The 21,797-nt window shown below is 48.5% G+C and overlaps 1 protein-coding gene across 2 annotated transcripts in view; it reads right to left on the bottom strand.

Annotated features, from left to right (window-relative positions):
* Positions 1–4,376: 4,376 nt before the first annotated feature.
* LMCD1 (LIM and cysteine rich domains 1) overlaps positions 4,377–21,797 on the bottom strand; it is a 56,909-nt gene continuing 39,488 nt past the window's right edge. For both annotated transcript variants that reach the window (XM_037134747.2, XM_037134748.2), the window contains 3 exons: positions 18,943–19,272; positions 6,810–7,025; positions 4,377–5,038 (listed from right to left, as the gene is read on the bottom strand). In XM_037134747.2, the coding sequence (XP_036990642.1) occupies positions 4,880–5,038; positions 6,810–7,025; positions 18,943–19,272 (705 nt within the window). In that variant the 3' untranslated portion in view covers positions 4,377–4,879. The remainder of the gene's footprint in view (positions 5,039–6,809; positions 7,026–18,942; positions 19,273–21,797) is intronic.

Genomic DNA, 21,797 nt, shown 5'->3' with positions numbered 1-21,797 from the left:
CCTGCATAAAGAATGACGAAATAATTCTCATGTAACAAGAAGTGTAGGGGCGAGTTCACTGGCTCTTTGACATCCCTGGGGACCCAAGCTCTCAGCCCCACAGTCCTCGGTTACCGGCTGGGTTCTCATGTCTCCTTGGGAGTCTAAGACGGCACCAGGAGTTTCAACTCAACATCATGCAGCTCAACAGAGGGCAACTCCTTGAGAAATGGCTGACTCGGAAGCTGGGCTCAGGAAAGTCCAAGATGAGCTGGGAACTCCTTATTGTGACAGACTGTAAAATTGTATTTAAAGAATGGGCACGTGTCCAAAGGACATCGCCAGCTTGAAGGAGCTTTCTTTGGCCAAATTTTGAACACTCTGAGTATCAAAATAAGTAATGATGGTAATATATGATAAATAATTTTATAAAATAGAAATCTATAACTCCAAACTGAAATAAATAAGTGAATAAGTAAATAGAAGATAGAGTTTTTCTTTATATTAGAATGTGAAGTAATAAATACTGAAGGAGTGATTGAATTAGAGAAATCAATATTCAGCAGTTATAATAGTAACCCATTAATTCAGTCAAGAAACATCAATGTATACGACAACCAGTGGGTGGGATTTTTATGAGGAACAGGATATTAACCATCTCAAAGTACCTTCTCCAAAATGCTGCTCTTCAAATACATAGAGAAAAAGAGAAACCTGACATTAGAAAAATCTAGCATGATCAAGTGTTTAAAATTTTTTATATCAATTCTAATGAAACAATTAAAAATCTTTCATTGTCTGATAGAGTGCAACAAAAACATGCCATTGCCATGACTTTCCTGCCAAAAATGTGTAACCTGAATATTAATTATGAGAGAAGGTCCAACAAACCCAATCTGATGGACATTCTGCTCAATGAGTGACCTTTAATATTCTAAGATGCCAAGATCATAAATGTCAAAGAAGGAATGAGGAGCACTTGCAAATTGCAGAGACCGAAGAGGCCAGAGACGTACGTGGAACACGCGGCCCCGGACGGGACCGTTCTCTGTAAAGACCTCACTGGGACAACGGGTAAAGCCTGAGTCGTGGCTGAGGGTCGGCTGAGAGAACGCTAGCTCCTGACTTTGACGGTTGTTGTGGTCATGTAGGAGAAGGTTCTTGTTTGTAGGAATTACACACAAATATTCGGGAATGATAGGGCACTGTGACAGCCACGCCCTCAAATGGTTCAAGAAGAAAGTTCTTATAGCATTTGGTAAGTTTAAAATTATATCAAAAGAAAAAGAAAGCAGGGCTACCTTCTATAGAGCATCTCTTTTCAGTAATGAAGAAAACTTTTTTAGGCAGCCCTCCATTGGAGCAGCCCCCTTGGCCAGGACTGGGTCACGTTTCCTTTCTCCAGCTGCAAAGGAGGCTGGCAAGCGAGTGTGTGTAATGAGAAGTAGGCTTTTCCCACTGGGAAGAGGAAATGGGGTGGACAAGTGTCTGCCTCAGTTTGAAGTTTTTATACTTGGTGCAGGCCACTTTGGAATGCAGAGCCATCACCAGCACCAGTGAATCAACTGAGAGCCCCAGGCTGTTTGTTCTTTCATTTAGTCACTAGGTCAGGTACTAAGGGTTGGAGAGGCAAAGTTCATAGGGGAGCCTTTCACACACTAATAGTTGTGGCACAATAGAAGCAGTGTGACGATCACTGTGGGCCTGGGGTATTGTGATGGTGGCCCAGGTGACACCCAGAGGGGAGGGTACAGCCAGGGAAATGTTCCTAGAGAATGAAAGTGATGGGAATGGTGACCACTTTTCTGCTGATGGGCTGGGGCTGGGTGAATCATGCACCAGTTATCACTGTAATATTTTAAAGCGTATGTCTTTCCAGTTCTGGTACAGAATCCCACTGCGCTGTGGTGGCCCCTTGGAAGATGCAGGGACTGAGCACAGTGTGGGGAACTCGGGAGATGGGAACAGCCTGAGCAATGGCGCAGTAGGGAAAGCACAGGGCGCATACAGGGACCTGCAAGTTGTCCATTTAGCTTCAGAAAGAGGAGCAGGAAGCACGGTGGGCTGGGGCCAGGGAAATTAATAAGCCACGTTGCAAAGCTAAGATATTTCAGCTTGTGCGTGTCCAGTAGGGAGCCCCTGAGTGTTCTGTGAGGGAAGTGCATAATAAGACTGTTTCTGAGCAGGTCACCTCAGCTGTGTGTGCAGAGGCTGTTTGTGGGAGGGAGACTCATTAGGAAACTGCTGTCAGTCTGGAAAGGAAATGTTTAAGGTGAAGTATAGGACCTCGACCTTGGGAGGGAGGGAAAGAGATGGTGAAAGAGAGAGGACTGTACCGAGGGACCCAGCAGTGGAGGGCAGTGTCGGTGAGGATGCAGGTGTTCCGAATGCAAAGTGGGGTGTCATTAAGCAGACACAGGAAGGCAGGAACATGCTCTGGGTGGGGTCCATGGCTTCTGTTGTGGGTCATCACTCCTGCCCAAGGTGGTGTGGACAAACCAGCCAGGCATCATGCTGGGGTGTCAGCAAAGGAGAGATCATGTAACTGATAATCCCCCTGCCTAGCTGTCCCCAACCCCTGCTTAAAGCTCACTGGACTCCCCATTGCTTCTAGAACAAAGACCAGTCTTTCCTGTCACCTGCAAAACTGGAGTATCTCCAAGGCCTTGGTACTAATCTAATGCCCAGTCACTCTTTGTGTTCTTGCTACAGCTTTGGGACATCCTTGGGACACTCTTTCAGTCCTATGAATGAGCCATGGTCACTGCTGTGTCTGTAACACCAGTTAATAGGTATTGAATAAACTGCTGCTGCTTTAGCCCCAGGGCCTTTGCACATGCGACCCTCATATTCCTCTTTAACCACTGTCCTTTTCCTCTTTGCCTACTCAGGTGTACTCACTCTTTAATGATCGGTTCTAAGTGTCACTTTCCCAGGGGTACACCTGACACCCCTGAGTAGATCCAATATCTTTCATATACTTTATACTAACATATTCCTCCTCGTTATAGCATCCACAGTAGCTGTGATTTTACATTGTCTGTGGGAGTATTTACCTAGGGCTCATCTCCTTCAGACTGTAAAATCCAGGGGCAGCATTCTTCTTTCGAGCGTCATATTTCTGTAGTTAGCATTGGAATTAGAACTCTTGTAGTACCCAGTGGAGATTTGGAGAACGAGTGAATGAATGAGGGAGTGAATGAGTGAATATCCCATTGATGTCTCAGGGGAGGGACTAAGAGGCAGGTGATGTTTGAGAAGTACCTTCTAGGACAGGTGGATTTTCGAAAGAAGGAGTTGGTCTTCAAGTAACTGGCTCAGAAGTAGCAAAAGCATGGGGGGTGTGCTTGATCAAAGGCAGTTTCTGAATGTCCAGGAGAAAGAGGCAAGTAGAAATCTAGAGAAATTATGCTCGTAAGACAAGACAATTGAGTCAAGTTTGAAAGGATTCAAATGTCAGGTTGAGGACTTGCTCTTAACTTGAGAGGCAATGGGGAGCCATGAAGAGTGGGTGAGGAAGACAACACACAGCTTCTCTCTTATCAAGACAAACAGGACAGGGAAACTGGCTACCGGGAGGTGGAGGCAGAAATATCCTTGGAAGGATATTGCAGCAGTTTTGGTCAAACTTGTAGCACACATGAATGGGGGCACTGCAGATAAAAGATGATGAGAGCAAAATTTGGGTGGTGACATTCAAGAGGCTGGGTGACACATGGGAAGTTTAAGGAAGAAAGGTCACTGGAGACAGGACTGTGAGTTTCTAGGACTCATGTCATTTTTTGTCCTTATATCTGCAGTAGAAAAAGATGGTTTTTCTTTTCCTTAGAAATTGCGGAAAATAAACTAATGAGGGCTGGAAGTACCCAGAGAGGCCATAAAAAAACCAAAATCTTGTTCTAAGACCTTTTCTGTTTGGCCCATTCAATGTTCAGTTGGCAATATTTTTTTTAAAAATGGAGAGCTTTCTCATAAAAGTCTAGTATTTCTAAGGGTCTGTCCACACAAGTCACCAGGTGCCATGTGGCCCTGTTTGGTGGCTCCCCAACCTTCTTCTACGTGGTCTTACTCCCAGAGCGGTTCACTTGCCTGGACTTCGAGGGCAGCTGAGTCTGGTCCCTTTTCTTAAGCAGCTCGTCAGTTCCCAGGAGGCTACTTTTTGGTACATCACGAAGTACAACATGCACGTTCCCTCAGTGATCTGGGGAAACCTGAAACTGGGAGTGGGGTTCTGCTCCAAGGACCTCCCTTCTCCAGTGGAGTCCGATGAGACCCCTCGATGAAGAGGAGCACCAGCATTTGTAATGCCTTTGCCAGCACCAGCATTCAGGGGTATGGGGCTAAACAGATGCCACGAAATCACTGCCTTAGTGTAAATAATTAGATAAGGGCATATGTGGACTACATAAAATGTTTATTGGTGTTTATCATGCCAAAAAAAAAAAGGTTTTTATTTAAAATTCAAATTCCATTTGAAAGGAGGCAACAAACAATTGTTGGGATACCACCCTGCTCATGGGGGAGCTCCCAGGCTCACGGAAAAGCACGCACATTCTACAGCTACGTGATTCCATCACTCAGAACTGCATTCTGGGAAACTCCCCCTAGACATCCCTTGCAGATGATTGTGTCTTTAGTTGGCAGCTGGGAAACAACAGCAACAAAAACAAAATAACTCCATCCTAAGACTTCTCGGAACATTTCTGGCTTTGAAACTACTGACCTTCAAGGATCCACCACCACCCACCTAGAATATATGTGTATATATATTCTCACTGAAACAATGATCACTGTTTCTGTTGCCTGCAGGTTGTCACACCAGACCTGTAGGATGGCCTGGGCACATCTGGCTCTTCTTCTCACAGGTGCCTGTGGGTTCTGGCCGTGGACAGGCGGCCCTTCAGGAGCGTTTGGACTTGCTGCAAGTTGGGCACAGAAGCTGACCCTTGGTGACGATGTACGCCCGGCCACTCAGCTGCTGCTCGCAGCCCTCACAGACAAAGTGCTTTCGGTGCCAGGCCAGGTCTTCCACACGCTGGTAGTCCTCTGAGAATATTATCTGGAGAGGCGAGGAGAAGAAAGGAACCTAGTAGAGACAGTATACTGAAGGCAAGTTGTAGGATGGTGGTTCATCCTGTCCTTGTTTTTACCTTTAAGTGCCTCAGTGGAGAAATCTGACATTAATTGGAGGTACTAAGTGCAGTATTTGGTGAAGGTCATGGTTGCATCTTAGCTCCTTGGATGGAAAGAAAAGTTCTCTACCATCAGCAGGTTTTACTCATCCAGTCTCTGGGACACTCTTTGGGTCAATTGCAAAGCCCAGTTGTGTTCTGAGACAATATTAAATACTTCGGTGAGGAGAGCCTAATGATACCGAAGCTGCCTATGGCCAGTCTTCGAGAGTCTTCAACACACAGGTCACTTAGGCTCAGAAGAAAGTGACACTTTGGAATATATATATAGTGAGGAACCCAAGGCTCAGAAAGAGCAGGATAGTACACTGATTAAACGTGACTTTGGAGGTTAGGGGTCACATAGAAATTGGGTGTAAAGTGTTACTTAAACACTTAGCTTTGTGACTTGGGGCAAGTTGCTTAATCTCCTTGGGCCTCAGTTTCCACATCTGCAGAATGGGGATGTAAATACTACCCATCCCATAGGATTTTATGAGTGCTGCAGGAGCTACTACATATGAAGTGCTCGGAGGGCTGATGGCTACAAAGCCAAGGCCGTGACCATCACTGCCCTCTCTGAGCTGCGCTTCTCTCACACGTAAGAGGGATGTAATGATTGTCTTCCTCTACAGGGTTGTCGTGAGGTATAAATGGCACATCACACCTGAAGTATGTAGCAAGCCCTTTCTTAAGGGCTCACCCATCGTGAGAAGGGTGCCTCTCTCACATGCCCTTAAGGAAGGGCAGTGTTATTTCAGTGGACACACTGCTGTCCTCACAGAAGTGAGGCTGTGGTGCAGCCCTGCCGACAGTCCTTTTCCTTCTGAAATGTCAGTTGATGGCAGTTACTAGGTAACAGGCCTGAACTTTTAATGGAGACCAACTGTGTTAGATGGTAGGAGCCAGCTATTGGCTCAGAACAAAGAAGACCCTCCTATGTGCCAAAGATGAAGGCAGTAAGCGTCCCACCACCCCAGGCACGCACACAGCACTTCCTATTATCACAGTTATTATTATCATTAGTAATATACCTGGGAGTTCCTCTAGTTTTAAACCACATTGGACAGCTGAGCCCCTTTCACAGCATCTCTAACAACTGCATAGCATGGTATTTATTGTGCTGTGTTACAGTGTGTTAATGTTGTGTTACTGTGTCATTTTATGTTACATTATCCTAAGGCTAAGAGCAGCTCCCATTTATTAGCTACTTGGTCAAGCCCATGCCAAGCATTTTCATTCAGTACCTCGTTTGTCTGCATAGTAACCACATGGGATGGACGTTGTTATCCTTTCTGTGCTTTGAGTGAGAAAACTGAGGCACGGGAGTTGCATAACCACATAACTAATAGGTGCGGAGCCGGGTACCTGCTTCCTGCTGCATCCCCCGTGATGTCCCCCTGAGCACTTACGAAGTGCCAAGGACACGACTGGACAGGCACTCTACCTCTGACCCACCCCAATGATCCTAGGGCTGGAAACTAACATTGGCCCCATTTTGCAGATGCAAAACCAGGCTAGAGCATGCAGTGTGACCTGAGCCTCGGTTTTCCTATCTGGGGATCACATCATCAATGAAGCCACACTCCCCTTGGCCTTGGGTCCTCTCCCATAGTGGTGGGGGTGCCCACCCCACCGCCCAGCCCCACTGCCTATCACCTCATCGCAGCCAGAGCACCGGGGCCGGATGCTTTCGCAGTAGTGGCGGCCGCACCAGGGCGCGCCGTCCTTCCAGAAGTAGATGAGGTCCACCAGTGGCTCGGAGCACTTGATGCACACAAAGCAGGCAGGATGCCACTGCTTGTCGTAGCCGGCCCTGTCCACGTAGACCACCGGGCTGTCAGCAGGCGCTGCTCCCTTGCAGAGCTCACACACCTGGAGGGGTGGGGGTGGTCCCCGAAGACACAAGGCTGTCATGAGAGCCAAGCGACGCAGGTTCGAGTTTCAGCTCATCTCTTTACTTCTGGGTGACCTTGAATAAGTTACTACACTTCTGTTCTTCAGTTTTCTCATCTGCAAAGTGGGATAATACTACCTACCTGGTAGGCTGTTGTGAGGACTAAATAAAGTACTTGTTTAGCACTTCAGTTTGAGGTTCTCCAAGTTTTTGTTCTCATGACAGTTTATAGTCTTAAAAAGTGTATAAAGACTTTTTGTTCACATAGGTAATAGCTATTGATACTGGCCATAAGAAAAATTAAAAATTAAAATTGAGGGAAAATTTAATAATTAATTCATTTAAAAACGGTGAGAAAGTATATTTCTGTTGTTTAAGTTCCCTGGTCTGTGGTATTCCCAGTTCCCTATTATGATAGCCTGAACTGACTAATACCAGCTGTGTTACAAAAACTTGAGCTTAATTATAATATTACACAGTTGGCCCTTGGACAACGTAGGGGGTGAGGGCACCGTCCCCTATGCAGGAGAAAAGCTGCACACGACCTAAAGTGACCCTCGCACATCTGGATTCCCAACCATGGGTTGAAGACACAGTTGAACCTCAAGTGACACGGGTTTAAACTGCATGAGACCCAAACAGTTTAAATTGTGTTGTTGGAGGGTCAACTGCATCTTGAATTTCAGAAAAAAAACACCCAAAACTGTGGCAGTTTGTTTTCTCTCTTGTTACATAGCATACCTACATAATATCATTGATTTGGATCTTAGCTTAAAAATCCTGAAATATTGACCACTTGGCCTTCTCCAGAAAATTTTTGCTGACCTTGGCTTTGGAAGAGAATTGTTACTAAGCACCAGTTACACGCAGCCCCCACCGAAGTCGTTATTGTTTTGCCGTGGAGACATAAGTAGGCATATGTTAAGAGCCTAAACACTGAGCAGGCTTAATGTAAATACTTTCATTACATACTTATTGATAATATACTCCTGTATGTGATGAGGGAATAAAAATGAAAATGGTGAAAGTTGGAGAAAGACAACCAGATGACGAAGAATGGCCACGGGCCGATGGCAGTCCCCAGGCACAGTGGGTGCTGAGCAGATGTCTGCAGGAGGAATACGCTTGGTTAGGTGACCGCGAGTGCCCGCTGGTGTTCCTTAGAGTGCGCTAGGCTTGCGGTTTCGGTTATGCCCACAAGAAGGCGCGGTGTGGAAACCCTGTGCCTGGAACTCATCAGAGGGTCTGAACCCAACGTGATGAATCAGCATTCATTTATGTTCACCGCCTCTTTCTGCATGGCTGGGAAGTGTAAACTATTTGGCGAGAGCTGTGTAAGTATGAAGTGAATTTTATGTCTGTCTGTCTTTCTAAATTTCACAGGTCAAAGTTTCCAGTCCTTCCCCCCCCACACAGAGGGGCTTGCTACGGATCAGGACCCCAGGGCGAGTATCTCCGAGGTGCATCGGCGGGGCTCCCATTTCCACAGGTAGGGAAGGGGAGAGGGACACGGATGCGCCTGGTGGGCCTGGGGCATCAGTAGGCCCCCGACCCAGAGAAGGAAATGAGGGATATGAGGTCGGGGAGGTAGTTTCGGGGTGGTCCTGGGTGGCTCTGCATCCAGGTTACGGGTTGGGTCACTCTGGAGGTAATGGGAAACCATGACCCGTTCTCGAGGTGAGTGTTCGTGCCGTGTTCTGGTTTGTACCGCAGGGGGGCAATTGTGGCAGAGCGGAGGAAGGAGGAGAGATTCGCACGTGTGAGCTTGGTCTCTGCGCCTGAGCACGAGGCGTGTCTCTTGTCTCGTTTCCCGGCACCCTGGCTCCTGGCCCGTTACTGCCGGTAGCCAGCCCTTCTAAGTAAACAGTGCCACTGCCACTTTATGGAAGTAAGATGTCTGGGTAACGAGCCCTGTCAACATGTGTCAGGAACCAATTTTCTCCTTCTTGCCTCTGAGCTGTTTTCTGTGACCCTTTTCCTGTCATCTCAAAGAATAACAGATCCGAAAGTGGCCTGGCTCTGTCACCTGGTGGCCCCCAACCACGGGGGGCAGGCTGGCACCGAGAGCAGAATGCCCGGCCTGCGTGGGTCCTAGGACCCTGGCCCCAGCTTCCTCGGTACAAACTTATACTGCTATAGTCTTTGTACTGAGGTTTACAATGTCAAAATCGCAGGGGACGGTTGAGAGGGGAACTAACTGTGGGACCCTGGACAAGTTACCCAACATCTCTGTGCCTTAGTCTGGAGACACTACTACTAATAATAACATCATAGGGTTGTTACATGAGATAACAGAGTTAATGGATTCTATAAGGGTTCAGTAATAATTCGACAAAATCTCATTATTCCCTATCCCAGCCCCCTTTATAGATAAAGCCGAGAGGTCCTGGCTGGGTGGCTCAGTTGCTTAGTGTCATCCTGAGATGCCAAGGTTGTGGGTTTGATCCCTGGTCAGGGTACGTACCCAAAGCAACCAGTGAATGAATACATAAGTGAAACAACAAATCAATGTTTCTCTCTTTTAAAAAAATCAATAAAAATTATAAGAAAGCTGAGGCTCAGAGGAGTTAAATCACTTTTCCAAGATGACAAAGGCATGTTAAAGGCGGGATCTGCATTTGGTTTGGAGGCCTGGGGCTCCTCCCCTAACACCGCTAGCATGAACGCTGACATGGAGCTGCGTGAGTTTCGCTGTCTGGTCACTGCCCCAGACCCAGCTACAATCAGTGCCTGGCCGGGCGGGCCTGCTCCGGTCCCCCTGCAACCCTTCCGCGCCCAGACAGTGACTCTCAGACTGCAGTCTGCCCCAGCACCCCGCAGAGGGCTCGTTCAAACAGGCTGCTGGGACCAGCCCCAGGGCGTCTGATTCAGTGGGTCTGGGATGCTGCACAGGAATTTGCAGGTTCCCAGGGGATGCTGGTGTGGTCAGGAGTCCACACTTTGAGAACCACTGTCATAGAGTGTTTTAAAAAATGACCTTATAAGTAAGCTCACCAAAAATGATATCATCAATTCAATTTGGTTACAGCAAATGCCAATTTGAATTCCTAGCCTGCTTAAATTCTAGACTATTTTTAAGAAAGCTCATTGTGGTCATTCTTAGGCCACTTTGCCTAAGGAGATAGTGTGGTCAAGTTGAAGTCTGTTGGGACTGTGTTAAAAGGCACAGAGAAAAACAGTCATCATTAGCATATCAGTTGGTTCTTACTCATATTCCCAACTATCTAAAATCAGAGCTTGTTCATGAGAATCTTTCAACAGCTGACACACAGCTTAGTTTGCAGACAGTCCTGCAGCAGGGAGGACATCTGCCACAGACCTGTCATAGGCAGGACAAATGTGATGTTTCTCCCAGGGCCACTGAAGCTTTGCCCTGTCCCTGTTCAAGTGGCAAGAGATTGTTAATGATAAGAGTCCATAAGAAAGAGTTTCAAAATTCTGTACTTTGGACCTTTGTAATCTGTAAAATGCCTGCTGTGAGAAAGCTGAGGAACACTGTAGACTGGGTTGCCTCAGAGGCTAAGGCCCGGGAAAGCTGGGGCTCTCAGTGTGAAAATGACGTTGTAAACTCTGGGAGCCTCCTCCAGCCCGTGGAGTGTTTACGTTCCTTCCTTTGAATGTGGTCCCGCCTGCAAGGCTTGCTTCTGTCCAATGGAAGGGATGCTGTGGGTCCCAGGGGAAGGTCATAAGGGCAACACAGCTCCCACAGGCTCCCTCTCACTATGCACGCCTTGGTCCTGGGCAGGCAGGGATGAAGCCCTGAGGCCTCCATGTTGGGGCAACTATGTGGGGAAAACACACAGAAGCTACTGCTGGCCCAGCCCAGCTATTTGCATCTGCCCAGCACCACGGCCAGTCTTATGAGGGAAGGAGCTTCAGAAGGCTGCAAGTACCCAGTACCCAGCCTGCAAGCTGCTCTGAAGGATGCCACATGGACAGGGATCAGCTATCCCCACTGAGCCCTGCCCAAATTGCTCATCTGTGAGCACAGCGGAGGTTATTGTTTGAGCTACTGCATCTTGGGGGAGTTTGATAGGCAGCATTAGGTAATGGGGACATATGTGGGTATATGGAATTTTTAAGACTTCTGAAGTGGAAGTAATCAAGACATAAAGTGTACAGGCAATAGCAGATTAAGGATGGTGGCCCAAGGGTTACATGGCCAAGTAACTGTCTCTGAGGGCCAAGCCATGTTGGCCTTCAGAGAAGGGTCAGCAGGTGTGGAGAACCGTCTAAACCAGCAATAATCTCTCCGCCAGGACTGCCAGAGCTCTGTCCCAATCCTGCTCTCTCTTCTGGAAGGCTCTCATCCAATGGCCTACCCAGTCTAAACCCAGAGTGCCTTGTGAAAATCTCACCATTACAATATAGTAAATATTAATACAAGGGCCTCGAATTCAGGCGCTGGGTTCTTTCCAATACAAATACTCAATAATTTATTTATAAACAGCATCTCCACATTTCCTCTTATGGTGATTATGCACCATCTCTGCTTTGCAGTCTTATGTATTCCGAGTCATTGTTTTTTCTGTTCTTTTCTTTTTCTTTTCATTTTTCTGGCTCAGGGTCATTTCTGGCATCCTTAGGCTGTTGTATTCTCCTCCCCCCCAACTGTCCTTTTCCTGAGGCTTGTGCAGGTAGGTGCAGCACAGGCAGTTGGGTGCAATGCTTAGGGTCACGGCTTTGGAATGAGGTGTGTACCACGGCTTCTTCACTGGTCAGCCCCTGGGCGAGTCACCTACCTCTCTGAGCCTCACTTTCCTCCCCTGAAACACGTGGCAGGCCCTGGCTTGTGGGAAAAGCTTTACACGTGAAGGTCACTGCTGGAAGTGGAAGGCCAACCAACCACTTTGCCTCATGCCTCTGCTTAGGGCAGGTTATTGAATACAGGCTCTTTGTCATGCCCAGTAAAACATTAGGTGTTTCTAACTGAGGCTTCCTCACTGGGTATCTAGTGAGGTATGTGTGTGGGTGGAGGCGGGATGGAACCAGGAAGCCTTCATAAATCTACACTTGCACAGGAGAACGGCAGCCTGGGTGTTCTCGAATGCAGCTTTGTGTGGCATGTGGGCAATGACTGACTTCCTGCAAACAGAGGCTTCTGAGGAGGGAAAGGCCTTACAAGTGGTCGTCCCCACGCAACGGCTTTGCATGGTGCCTCCAGCCAGGGGCCTGGCAGCGGGAGTTGCTACTCTTTGGGGTCGAGGTCGGGCCTGAGCTGCAGTTCTGGTTTAGCCACTCAGCAGCTAGGTGACTACGTGATTTCCTCACCTCTGTGTTTCATTTTTTTTTTTGTCTGTGATCCAGAGTAGGAAATACGTGTTATGGCCTGATGTGTTACAGAAACAGCATGAACACCTCCACACCCCTGAGACAAAAGGTTTCCAGAAAAATATCTACCTCCTCTGAAGTACTTCTTTTTTTCCCCAAAACATTCTGGTTATAATTCACTCAACTGATTTACTGTCCACTGATAGGTTGTAACCTGAAGTCTGAAAACACTGTTTAAGTTGACTAAGAACTTTTCTCAATGTTTTAGTCTTTGAAAAGGGGGATTATCTAACTTGTAGGATAATTCTTAGGATTAAATAAATGAACGAGACGAAGCCTCCAGCTCGGTGCCTGGCACAACCTGCTCAGTGGGTGGTAGATGGCACCCCCCTCGTCCCCGTCACCCACTAACCAGCCACATAAAATCGGGCAAAACCAGAGTAATTTGTAAAAAGCTAAAACTATTTTTTATGGTTGTTCAAGTTCTGGGGTCAGCAAATTACCTCCATGGGCCAAATCCAGCCCACCGCCTGTGTCTGCAAATAAAGTTTTATCGGAGCACAGCCATGGTCGTCGGTTGAGATATTGTCGATGGCTGCATTCGTGGTACACAAACAGAGGCGAGTAGTTGTGACTGGGACGGCATGGCTGCAAAGTCTAGAATATTCACTCTCTTCCTTTAACAGCAGAAGTTTGCCAACCCCTGTTTTAGTCAATGGAATATTACGTGGTTCACTTCAGAAGAAACAAAAATGCTTGTGAGGCCTATGTGGCAACATGGAAAAGTATTTACAAGTATAAAAAGTGGAATACAGGGAATTCTCTGTGAAAAAGAAAAAAACCTTTAATGTTATTAAAATATTTCCACCATAAGGGAGGCAGGCAGATGTTGAGAAGCCTGGTAACCATGGTGATTTTTCAGGGCTGCTTCTCGGGGCCTCCTCCCATCCTGCCTTCCAGCTCAGCCTGGCACAAGGCAGGGGGCAGGGCAGTGGTTTCAAATTCCCAGATGGGGGCTGGGGCCGTCCTGCCAAGCCCACAAGCCAAACATCTGCTCGGACAATGGCTTGGAAGTCCTTGCCCACAAATATGTCCCTTGTTGGGGCTGCAGTCCAGTGAGCCGCCAGCTGCTGTGGGTCTCCATCTGCGAGGCAGACCTCGGTGGGAGGGTGGGGACCCAGGTCTCCGAGTCCCTCCTCTGTGCATTCTTGTGGGAAGGGGGGTGGGGGTGGGGCCACACTGTAATTTGGACCAAATTAAAAAAAACTTTACAATTTCAAGGAAGGTTTTCACTTCTCAGTATATTCCCCTCCTCTCAGTCACTCTTTGGCGTGGCTTGGCCTGAAAAAGGGGTGGTGTGGGGAAGGGCAGGAAAAATAAATACTAAAGGGTGGAGGTTACATTAAATGTTATGTTCTGGCTTTCTTTCCCCCTTCTTTAGTTACACGTTTGGGGTACAGGGAAGGGCGGAAATGCCTGGGCAAAATGACCATGCCCAGGAAGTATCTGTGTATTCAGTTTCTGAGAGCATAGCCAGTAAGCTCTCTGAATGCAGCGAAGTGGTTTGGTGGAGACGTTAGCAGTCAGAGCAGCAAGGCCATTGCCCACAGGGCACTCAGGCACCCACAGGTTCCATCCTGGTGGGAGAGGCAGGGAGAGTGGGGCTGGGAAAATGAGTCTGGGGCTTCACTGTTCTGGTGTGAAAGGGTCCAGGTTACTGGAGGTGGGAGCTACCTGGCCATGGAACCCTTTGAAGCCCTCAAGACCCACTGGGAGTGGGGTGGGGCAGGCAAGTTCTTCTGTTGTTCTGGGCACCTAGACAAGAGGCCCCCCAATTCTCCACTGGGCTGGGTTGTGAGTTACCCTGAACACTGCCAGGAAGCCTAAATACACCCCCCCTAGCGTTGTGGTACCCACGCGCACCGCTGGGCCCCACCCAGGGCTCCCCAGACTCCACTGGTCTGTGGTGCAGCAGGACCTGGGATGGAATCCCAGCCCTGTCTCTCATCAGCAAGCCGCTTGACCTCTCCCTGTCTTGGGCACCACATCTATGAAGTGCATATGGCAACCCAACCTCTCTTGCTGGTTGTCAGGGGGATTCAGAGATGAATGGGCCTGCTCTGCAGTAAACAGTTCCCTCCCATCCCTGCACACACAGACAGTGGCGCAAGTGAGGGCAAGAGAGGGAGGCTACATATTTCTGGGTTTTTAATTGGCCTCACCGACTCAAAGGGCATGTGTTGGGAGGGACAGGTGGTAGGTTGGGACCTGGGCTATTTCTGCCATGGTGTGTCCCCACGCAGAGGGAGTACTCCGAAGGCACTACCCATGGTGCCCCGCCTCTCCTACCCTCGGTGACAGTAACGCTCTCCGAGGACTGCTCTGCGGGTGGCGTGGGCAGCCACAGCCCCGGGGTTCTCTCTCGGATGTGCTGGGGCTGATTTCAGGCTGCCCTGCCTTGCCCTGCCCTGCTGGGGGGCCTTGTCTGAAGGCCCGAGGGTTGAAAGCCAGGGGTTGGGTGCAGATCTGTGAACTGTGCTCAGATCTGCAAGGCTGGACAGATCCAGCCACTAGGATGGGTCGGGCTCACATGCCATTGTCTCCGCAACCCGGCTGGCCCTCTGTTATCTGGCTTCACTCACAGCTCAGCCCGTGGGTGGGAATTCCAGATGGGTGAGCTGGGAAAGGCTTTTGGCAATAAGGCTCCTCTGGTCTAGGTAACCCTTTCCTCCGAGGACACTTTGGTGAAGGGGCTGTGGGAGACGTCTCAGCAGCTTGACCCTGCCTGCCCGAGTCAGAGCCCCTCCCAAGGTCTCTGAAGAAGGTCATGACTGTGACAGGCTGAGCTGCAGCGTGGAGAAAAGTAAGAGCTCGTGGTCTCCGACTGTGGAGTGACCAAGGACATGGCTGGTCGGGGCCAGCTGCAAGGCAGCGTGTTGGATTCTGTGCCTGTGTTTCCAGAACTCCCTGTGGACATCTCATAGAACGCGAGAGTGGTGTGCAGTGTTCTGCAAACTGGACTCCGGAAGCCAGGAAGCCAACTAACTCTAGGAAGCGCCTGGGTCATCGTCTCCTGGACCCTCACCATCGACCCAATTGCTGATTTCATTTTTGAAATCAGGTTTTTTTTTTTTTTTTAACACTCTTTAGCAGTGGCTTTTAAAGTATAGTGCTCAGATTGTGTCCGCAGCAACCTGGGGACTCATTACAAACGCAGATTTTCAGGCTCTATCTGTACCTGCTAAGTAAGAAACTGCAGTTGGGCCCAGCCCTCTGAATTTGAATAGGTCTTCTAGGTGACTCTAGTTTGAGAACCACGGCTTTAGCCTACGAAGGCTCTGAGAAGTCCTGCAGTAAAGAAACCCACTGAGTCTTTTTCACTAATATCTCCCAAACTTACATGGCCACATGACCTTTCTGTAGCACAATATCCATTAGGTTTCTGAGAAAGAAGCCTTGGGAAACAGGGAAGATAAACTTGGGGTCTGTCAGGAGTTGGTTTGAGTCCAACAGCCTTTCTTCCCGCCTCCGGGTGGCTGGGAGCTTTAAAGCACATGCTGCAGTGCTGAGCACTGCCCTTGGCTCACGGAAATGCCCACTGAACTGTAGCTGCCAGCAACAGCAACAGTGATTGTTAATAGGATGATAAACAGCAACACGTCACCAATATAGTTCTAGCATCATCATTTCACATGCCCCTCTTTCTGCCTCCATTTTTTCCCATACACCTCCGTTCGGATTTGGGATGTCGGGCTGAGTCCTACAATTTCCTTCTCACCTTCAGGTTCTTTAGTTGAATGCCCTGAGCACTTCGAGTAAAGTTCACTGCCCTCATCAGGGCAGTGAATCATCCTTGAGCCTGATTCTCGGCATTGGTTACTGTCCTGCAATGCCCTTTTATGAGAACTAGTGGGAGCACAGTACCCAGGATGGCCAGCACCCGTGTTCACGTAATTCGGACACTAACTGGGGTAAAGCAGAGCTGTGTGGGGGGTGCCGCCCGTGTCCGCACCTAAACGCAGAAATGCTGGGGGCACACAGCCTATGGCCTGGCAGGCTATCTGGCTACCTATATGGGATTTGCTCCCTGGCTTCCAGGAGATAAAGAGGGAGTTGAATAAGAGCACCCTACCTCCTTTCTTCCTGGAACAGATAAAAACGAGGGTCTTATAACTCTAGAAAGACTACTGGATCCCTGTCCTTCTGCACAGAAACTGGGGTACCTTGGAAAAGTTACCTACCTACCCCCTCTGAATCTGATTCCTCACCTGTAAAATGGGATTGGTGACATTCACCCCATCAGGCAACTATGCAAATTAAACAAAGACCCTGAAAGAGTGAGCATAGCATTTGACACAGAGCAGTTGCTTAATAAAGATGACCTTGAGATCTCCTCATCCTCCTAGGCGAAATGGGCATCCAAATTGTCCCCGTCTTTTCGGGCTTAATTTAGTCTGAACATTCATTTATTCATTCCGTTGTTTATTCGTTCATGGGTCACATACTTACTGAGCACCTACTATCTCTAGTGAAGGCCCTTGCTGCAGATACAGCCATAAAGACTAGACCTCAGCCTCTAGGCAGTGACAGACCTGAGGCCAATAATTACACAATTAGTTACTGAATTTAGATTGGGATTAGGGTAAGGAAGGAGAACGATGTCCTCCCAAACCAGCCCCGGCCAATCAATATTGGCTTCCTTTGGAGTCCCCACCTTATTTTCTGACTGTGGAATCTGCCATTTAACAGTCTCATCCTGTTTAAATGCTCCCTACGTGTCAGAACTGTTCCCCAGAGCTGCCTGCAGGCAGGCACAAGGGATCTCAAGCTGCCTTTGCCCTGCTTCCCCACCAAACAGAGAGAAAACGTGTCCTCAGATCTGCATATCTCTTTTGGGAAGGGCAACTGGGAAATGTCATGACTTCAAGAAGTCACCTTCCAACTTGGAATTACACAGTATTTATCCTTAAGGACAAGTAGCTATACAAGGGTGGATAGAAGGCAGAGTTGGGGAAGAGATTTGTTTATAAAACATGATCACTAAATCTAATTTTTTAGAAGTCTCTGGGACATACACTCTTCCTGAGGAATGGGTCTTATCAACATCATTGCCAAATTTGTGGTAGAGAAAATAAGTTCTGTTCTTTTGCCTTAGAGTTCTCAGATGAGCACAGTTTATTGGGTGGTAATCCCGAGTGAATATGCCAGTGACATGAGGCATTGGAGATGCAACCCACGGGGGTAGGACTCGAGTTTGAGATAACAGGTCTGCGTCACTGCAGCGGGAAGAAAGAGGTCGGCTCTTTCTGGATGGGTAGACAGCATTGTTTGGGCTGGCATTCCCCTGGGACATCTGGCTCAGACAGGTACCGTATTTTTCGGACTATAAGACACATCCCCCCAATTTGGGAGGGAAATGGGGGGTGCGTCTTACAGTCTGAATGTAGCTTACCTGGCTTGCTGTGCTGGGGGGGGGGGTGGAGTGGGGTCACAGGTTATTAAATATTTGACCACATTTTTTGCTTCAAATATTTTTTTTTCTATTTTCCTTCTCTAAAATTTAGGTGCATCTTATGGTCTGGTGCATCTTATAGTCCTAAAAATATGGTAACTGCCAGCCAGTTTGCAGTAAGTCAGGTAATTTGCTTGAGGGCCCCGTGTACTTTTATCTCCAAATGTCAAACAGACATGTGAAACCACCTAATGAGGGGGCTGGGGTACAGGTGCAAAAGGTAGAAGGGAGCTGGCAGCTATGACACTTAACAAACATCAGCCCCAGTGACACCAGTCTCCAGCTCATCCTTTCACTTTCTGAGGGACAGAATAAGGCAGAGCCCTCCCTGAGGTTTCACCCTCAGACACTGGCTCCTCCTGTTCTTAGACAGCCTCCAGTGGCTCAGCCCCACAGCACATCACCTGCCCTCCCACTCGTGGAAACTTTCAGAAGCACGGCTCAGATACCATGGTACCTCCCACGAAAGCCTGCCACAACTCCCACGCACTGAGAGCAAAGCCATAAGCCCACGGCTTTCTCCAAAGTGGGGACGGTAACCTCTGCCTGTTTGGTTTCCTGGGCTGGGCAGACAGTACAGGCTGAGTAACACTTAGTGCTGAATGGGCAGATGGCCTGACTCTTCAGGAAGCGTGCCCCTGCTGACCTGGCCAGCCTTGTGTCCACTTCCCCCATCTCACCACGCTTTCAGTGACACGGGACTGCGTTCAATCTTCTGACTGCTGTGTCCTCTAGAACTTTCACTGCACACGCTCACCTCTTCAGGGTGGCACAGTCTTCCCCTGAAAGCCTGAAGGCCTGGCTGGCTCCTAGTTCTGAGGCCATCGTGGGTCTCAGCTTCTAATGCAAACCTACCTTCACCCCAAGAACATTAGATGCCCTTTCTCTAAGCTTCAACGGTTTGGTTGCCTGTGACTGCCACTGGACAATGAGACTCTAGAGGGCAGTGACCTTGCATTATTTTCCATAGGACAGTGGAAAATAGGACAGAGTAAATGAGCACTGAATAGCTTCTGGAGGCATGAGTGTATGAAGGAGTGCATGAGTGAGGGGAAGAGGCCTACCCTGGCTGGGGTGGCGGTAGCAGCCCCGGAAGCGTGGGAGAAACTTACGTATTCTTTGGTGGGGTCACCAATGCTGCCGTTGGTGGTCGGAGGGGCAGGCTCTGCACCCTCTGGCTTCTCCTGCTGCTTGCCCTCCTCCTTGGGCAAGCCGCCCTGCCCAGGGAGGGCCACTTCCCCCACGCCGAGGGCCTCGCTCTTATATTGCTTGACAAATTCTTCCATTAGTTTCAGCTCATTCTCCAACAGTCCACGGCAGCGAGAAGGGTCCTGGTCATAGATTGGGAGCTGGTGCATGAGCTGTCGGCGGCGGTAATAGGCACCCTCGGTGCCAGTCACTGGCTGCCTCTCCTTTGGGATGAGCTCCATGTACTGCAGGCCCTGGGCGGGATGACAGAAACCCACTGTGATTCTCCTGCCCCCAGGCAGAGATCTGAGAACTGGTGGACAATTACCAGCTTCTTCAGGTTTTTGAGAAACCCAGGGATTTTCGGGGAAGGAATGTTGTGAATTTTGGTGATGCCCAAGGGAACCCTGAATGAGCTTTCACTCTCCCCAAGTTGTAGTCACAGTCATTTTCTGATGAACACGGTGTCATTTAAGTAGATGTTCATTTCAGACTTGCTGACTTTGTGACATATATTTTGTTTCCTTCAAAAACGAAGTATTTTTACTTTACTTACCTCATGTTAATGCTCCTAATTTAAAAAAGAAGTCAATCTAGTTTAAAAATGCTTTTCTTAGAAAAGTATAATTAAATCATTACGGACATAAGGTTTTCCCTGGTTTATTGACTTATACTATGAAAAGACATTGACTAATAGTAGAATCAACAAGGTTTCATGTCAATAACATTTCCACATGGATGTGAATGGTAAACTCCTGAATATTAACATGTTCAGAATCACTGTCCAATTTGGCTTTTTTAAAAAAAATTAAAAACCCAAAAATCTTTTAGAAAATCCTCACCCAAGGATGTATTTATTGATTTCAGAGAGAGAGGAAGAGTGAGGGAGGGAAGGGGGTAAGAGAGAGGAGAGAGATAGCCCTGGATGTGAGAGAGAAACACTGATTGGTTGCTTCCCATACACACCCCTCCCAGGGAACTAACCTGCAACCTCGGTGCAGGGGACCATGCTCCAACCAACTGAGCCACCTGACTAGGGCTGAACAGAAATCTTTTACTTGGGTGGGTCCCAGGGATGGGGAGATAGGAATAAATGTGAAGGCCAAAACATCCTGAGAAACTGTGAAAGGAAAGTTTCCTTGACAAAGTTTCTCCATTTCTGTGCCTGACCTTGACCATGACCTTGACATACCCACCAGGGTGCCTGATTCCCATCGCCCAGGTGGCTGCTGCCCTATTTACTCTTTTAGAACTTGCCTGCCTCATATTGCACTACTGGGGCTGGACTCATCTTGGAATTGTGTGAACCAGTACCCCCTGGTACTGATTCCGGTACCCCCTGGAAATTTATACTGCAATCTATAATGAACAGTCCCATTGTTTTCTGCTTTTAGGGGGCAGGGGTGAGGAACCTGGGCAGGGGGTACTAGCCCAGAGCCTGGTATTTGCTGAATTTCATCATAAAAGAATCGTGGATAAGAATGTTTTTAGAAAATGAAGAGGAGGCGACCTGGGTTCCTGTGAGACTCATCAATGGAAGGGTAGCTATGGATGCCCCTTGGTGGCTCTGTCCTAGTTTCTAGGGACACCTGCTTGAGATGCCTCTTGGCACTGCGGACTCATAGAACACCCTGTTAATCCCTGTTCGTTGGCGCAGTCCCAAACACTTTTCAAGGTGCTTTCCCAGATGTGGGAGATGGCCTGGATGGTCAACAGAGTCCTGGGGTGTTAAGAAATTTGGATTTCTAGCTCCAGTCCTGCAGCTGCTCTCTGTGTAAGACAGACAGAGTACCCAACCCCTCTGGGCCTCAGTGTCCTCACCTGCAAAGCTCAGGATAACCTGCATGATTGTTATGGTCTTGATGATTGTGAGAAGCCTGTGGTGGCCTCACTTGATCCTGGCCACACAGAGAGATGAGCAGTAGCACTAACCCGGGTTTACAGCCTGTGAAGGGGACCAAGGTCATGGTTTCTTGTTGGCCAAAGAGGCCAAGATCTTTCACACAACACTGGAACAGGAATCTGACTCCTTGTCTAGAGAGAATTTATCTCTGAACCTGTCCTGGGAAGACCAAGATGACCCATCGCTTTACTTCTGATCAGTAAGAAATTGCAGGTGGCTTCCAGCACACACATGCTAGACAGCCAGGTCTGAGAACCCCGTCTCCAACGTTATGCTGCATCACTGGGAGACCTTGTACAAAACTTCCTGAGTCCACCCAAAGACTCTGACTTAGGAGTCTGGAGGCTGTGGAAGTAAGCCCTCCTGGGTGTGTCTGAGGGGCGGGGACTTTCTGGGGACAGTGGGATGGGGAGTGGATGTGATCATCCAGAGGACAGGGGAAGCAGCAGACCCACAGCCAACAGGCTGGAGCAGAGCTCGGGAACTTGGGGGATGGTTAGGGGACAGTCCCTGGGGGCAGACTCCCATACGGCTCTTCCCATTTCTTGCCTGGGGCTGCCCTGCCCCCAGGATCTAAGAAAGGATTTTGGAGTAGTGGAATGGGGCCTTTGCTCACTTTGCCAGAATGTGTTGGAACTGTCTCAGTCACATGGATGATTCAGCTCATGGGAGAGTCACCTCTTCAATGAAGGCCACCCACTCCCTAAGGCTGAGTGGTTTAGGAATGATAGGATAACTCACATGTGGTAAGTACGATGTTCCGGGCACTCTTCTAGATGCTTTACGTATGTGAACACATTTAATTCTGACAACACTCCTGCGAGGAAGGTACTTATATTACCTCTTTGGAAACTGAAGCACAGAGAGGTTAAGTCA

Source organism: Artibeus jamaicensis, unplaced genomic scaffold, assembly GCF_021234435.1.
Source record: "Artibeus jamaicensis isolate MK-2021 breed Jamaican fruit bat unplaced genomic scaffold, CSHL_Jam_final contig_519, whole genome shotgun sequence".
Classification (NCBI taxonomy): domain Eukaryota; kingdom Metazoa; phylum Chordata; class Mammalia; order Chiroptera; family Phyllostomidae; genus Artibeus; species Artibeus jamaicensis.
The sequence above is the reverse complement of the archived record's forward strand: the minus strand, read 5'-3'. Positions and strand labels throughout refer to the sequence as shown.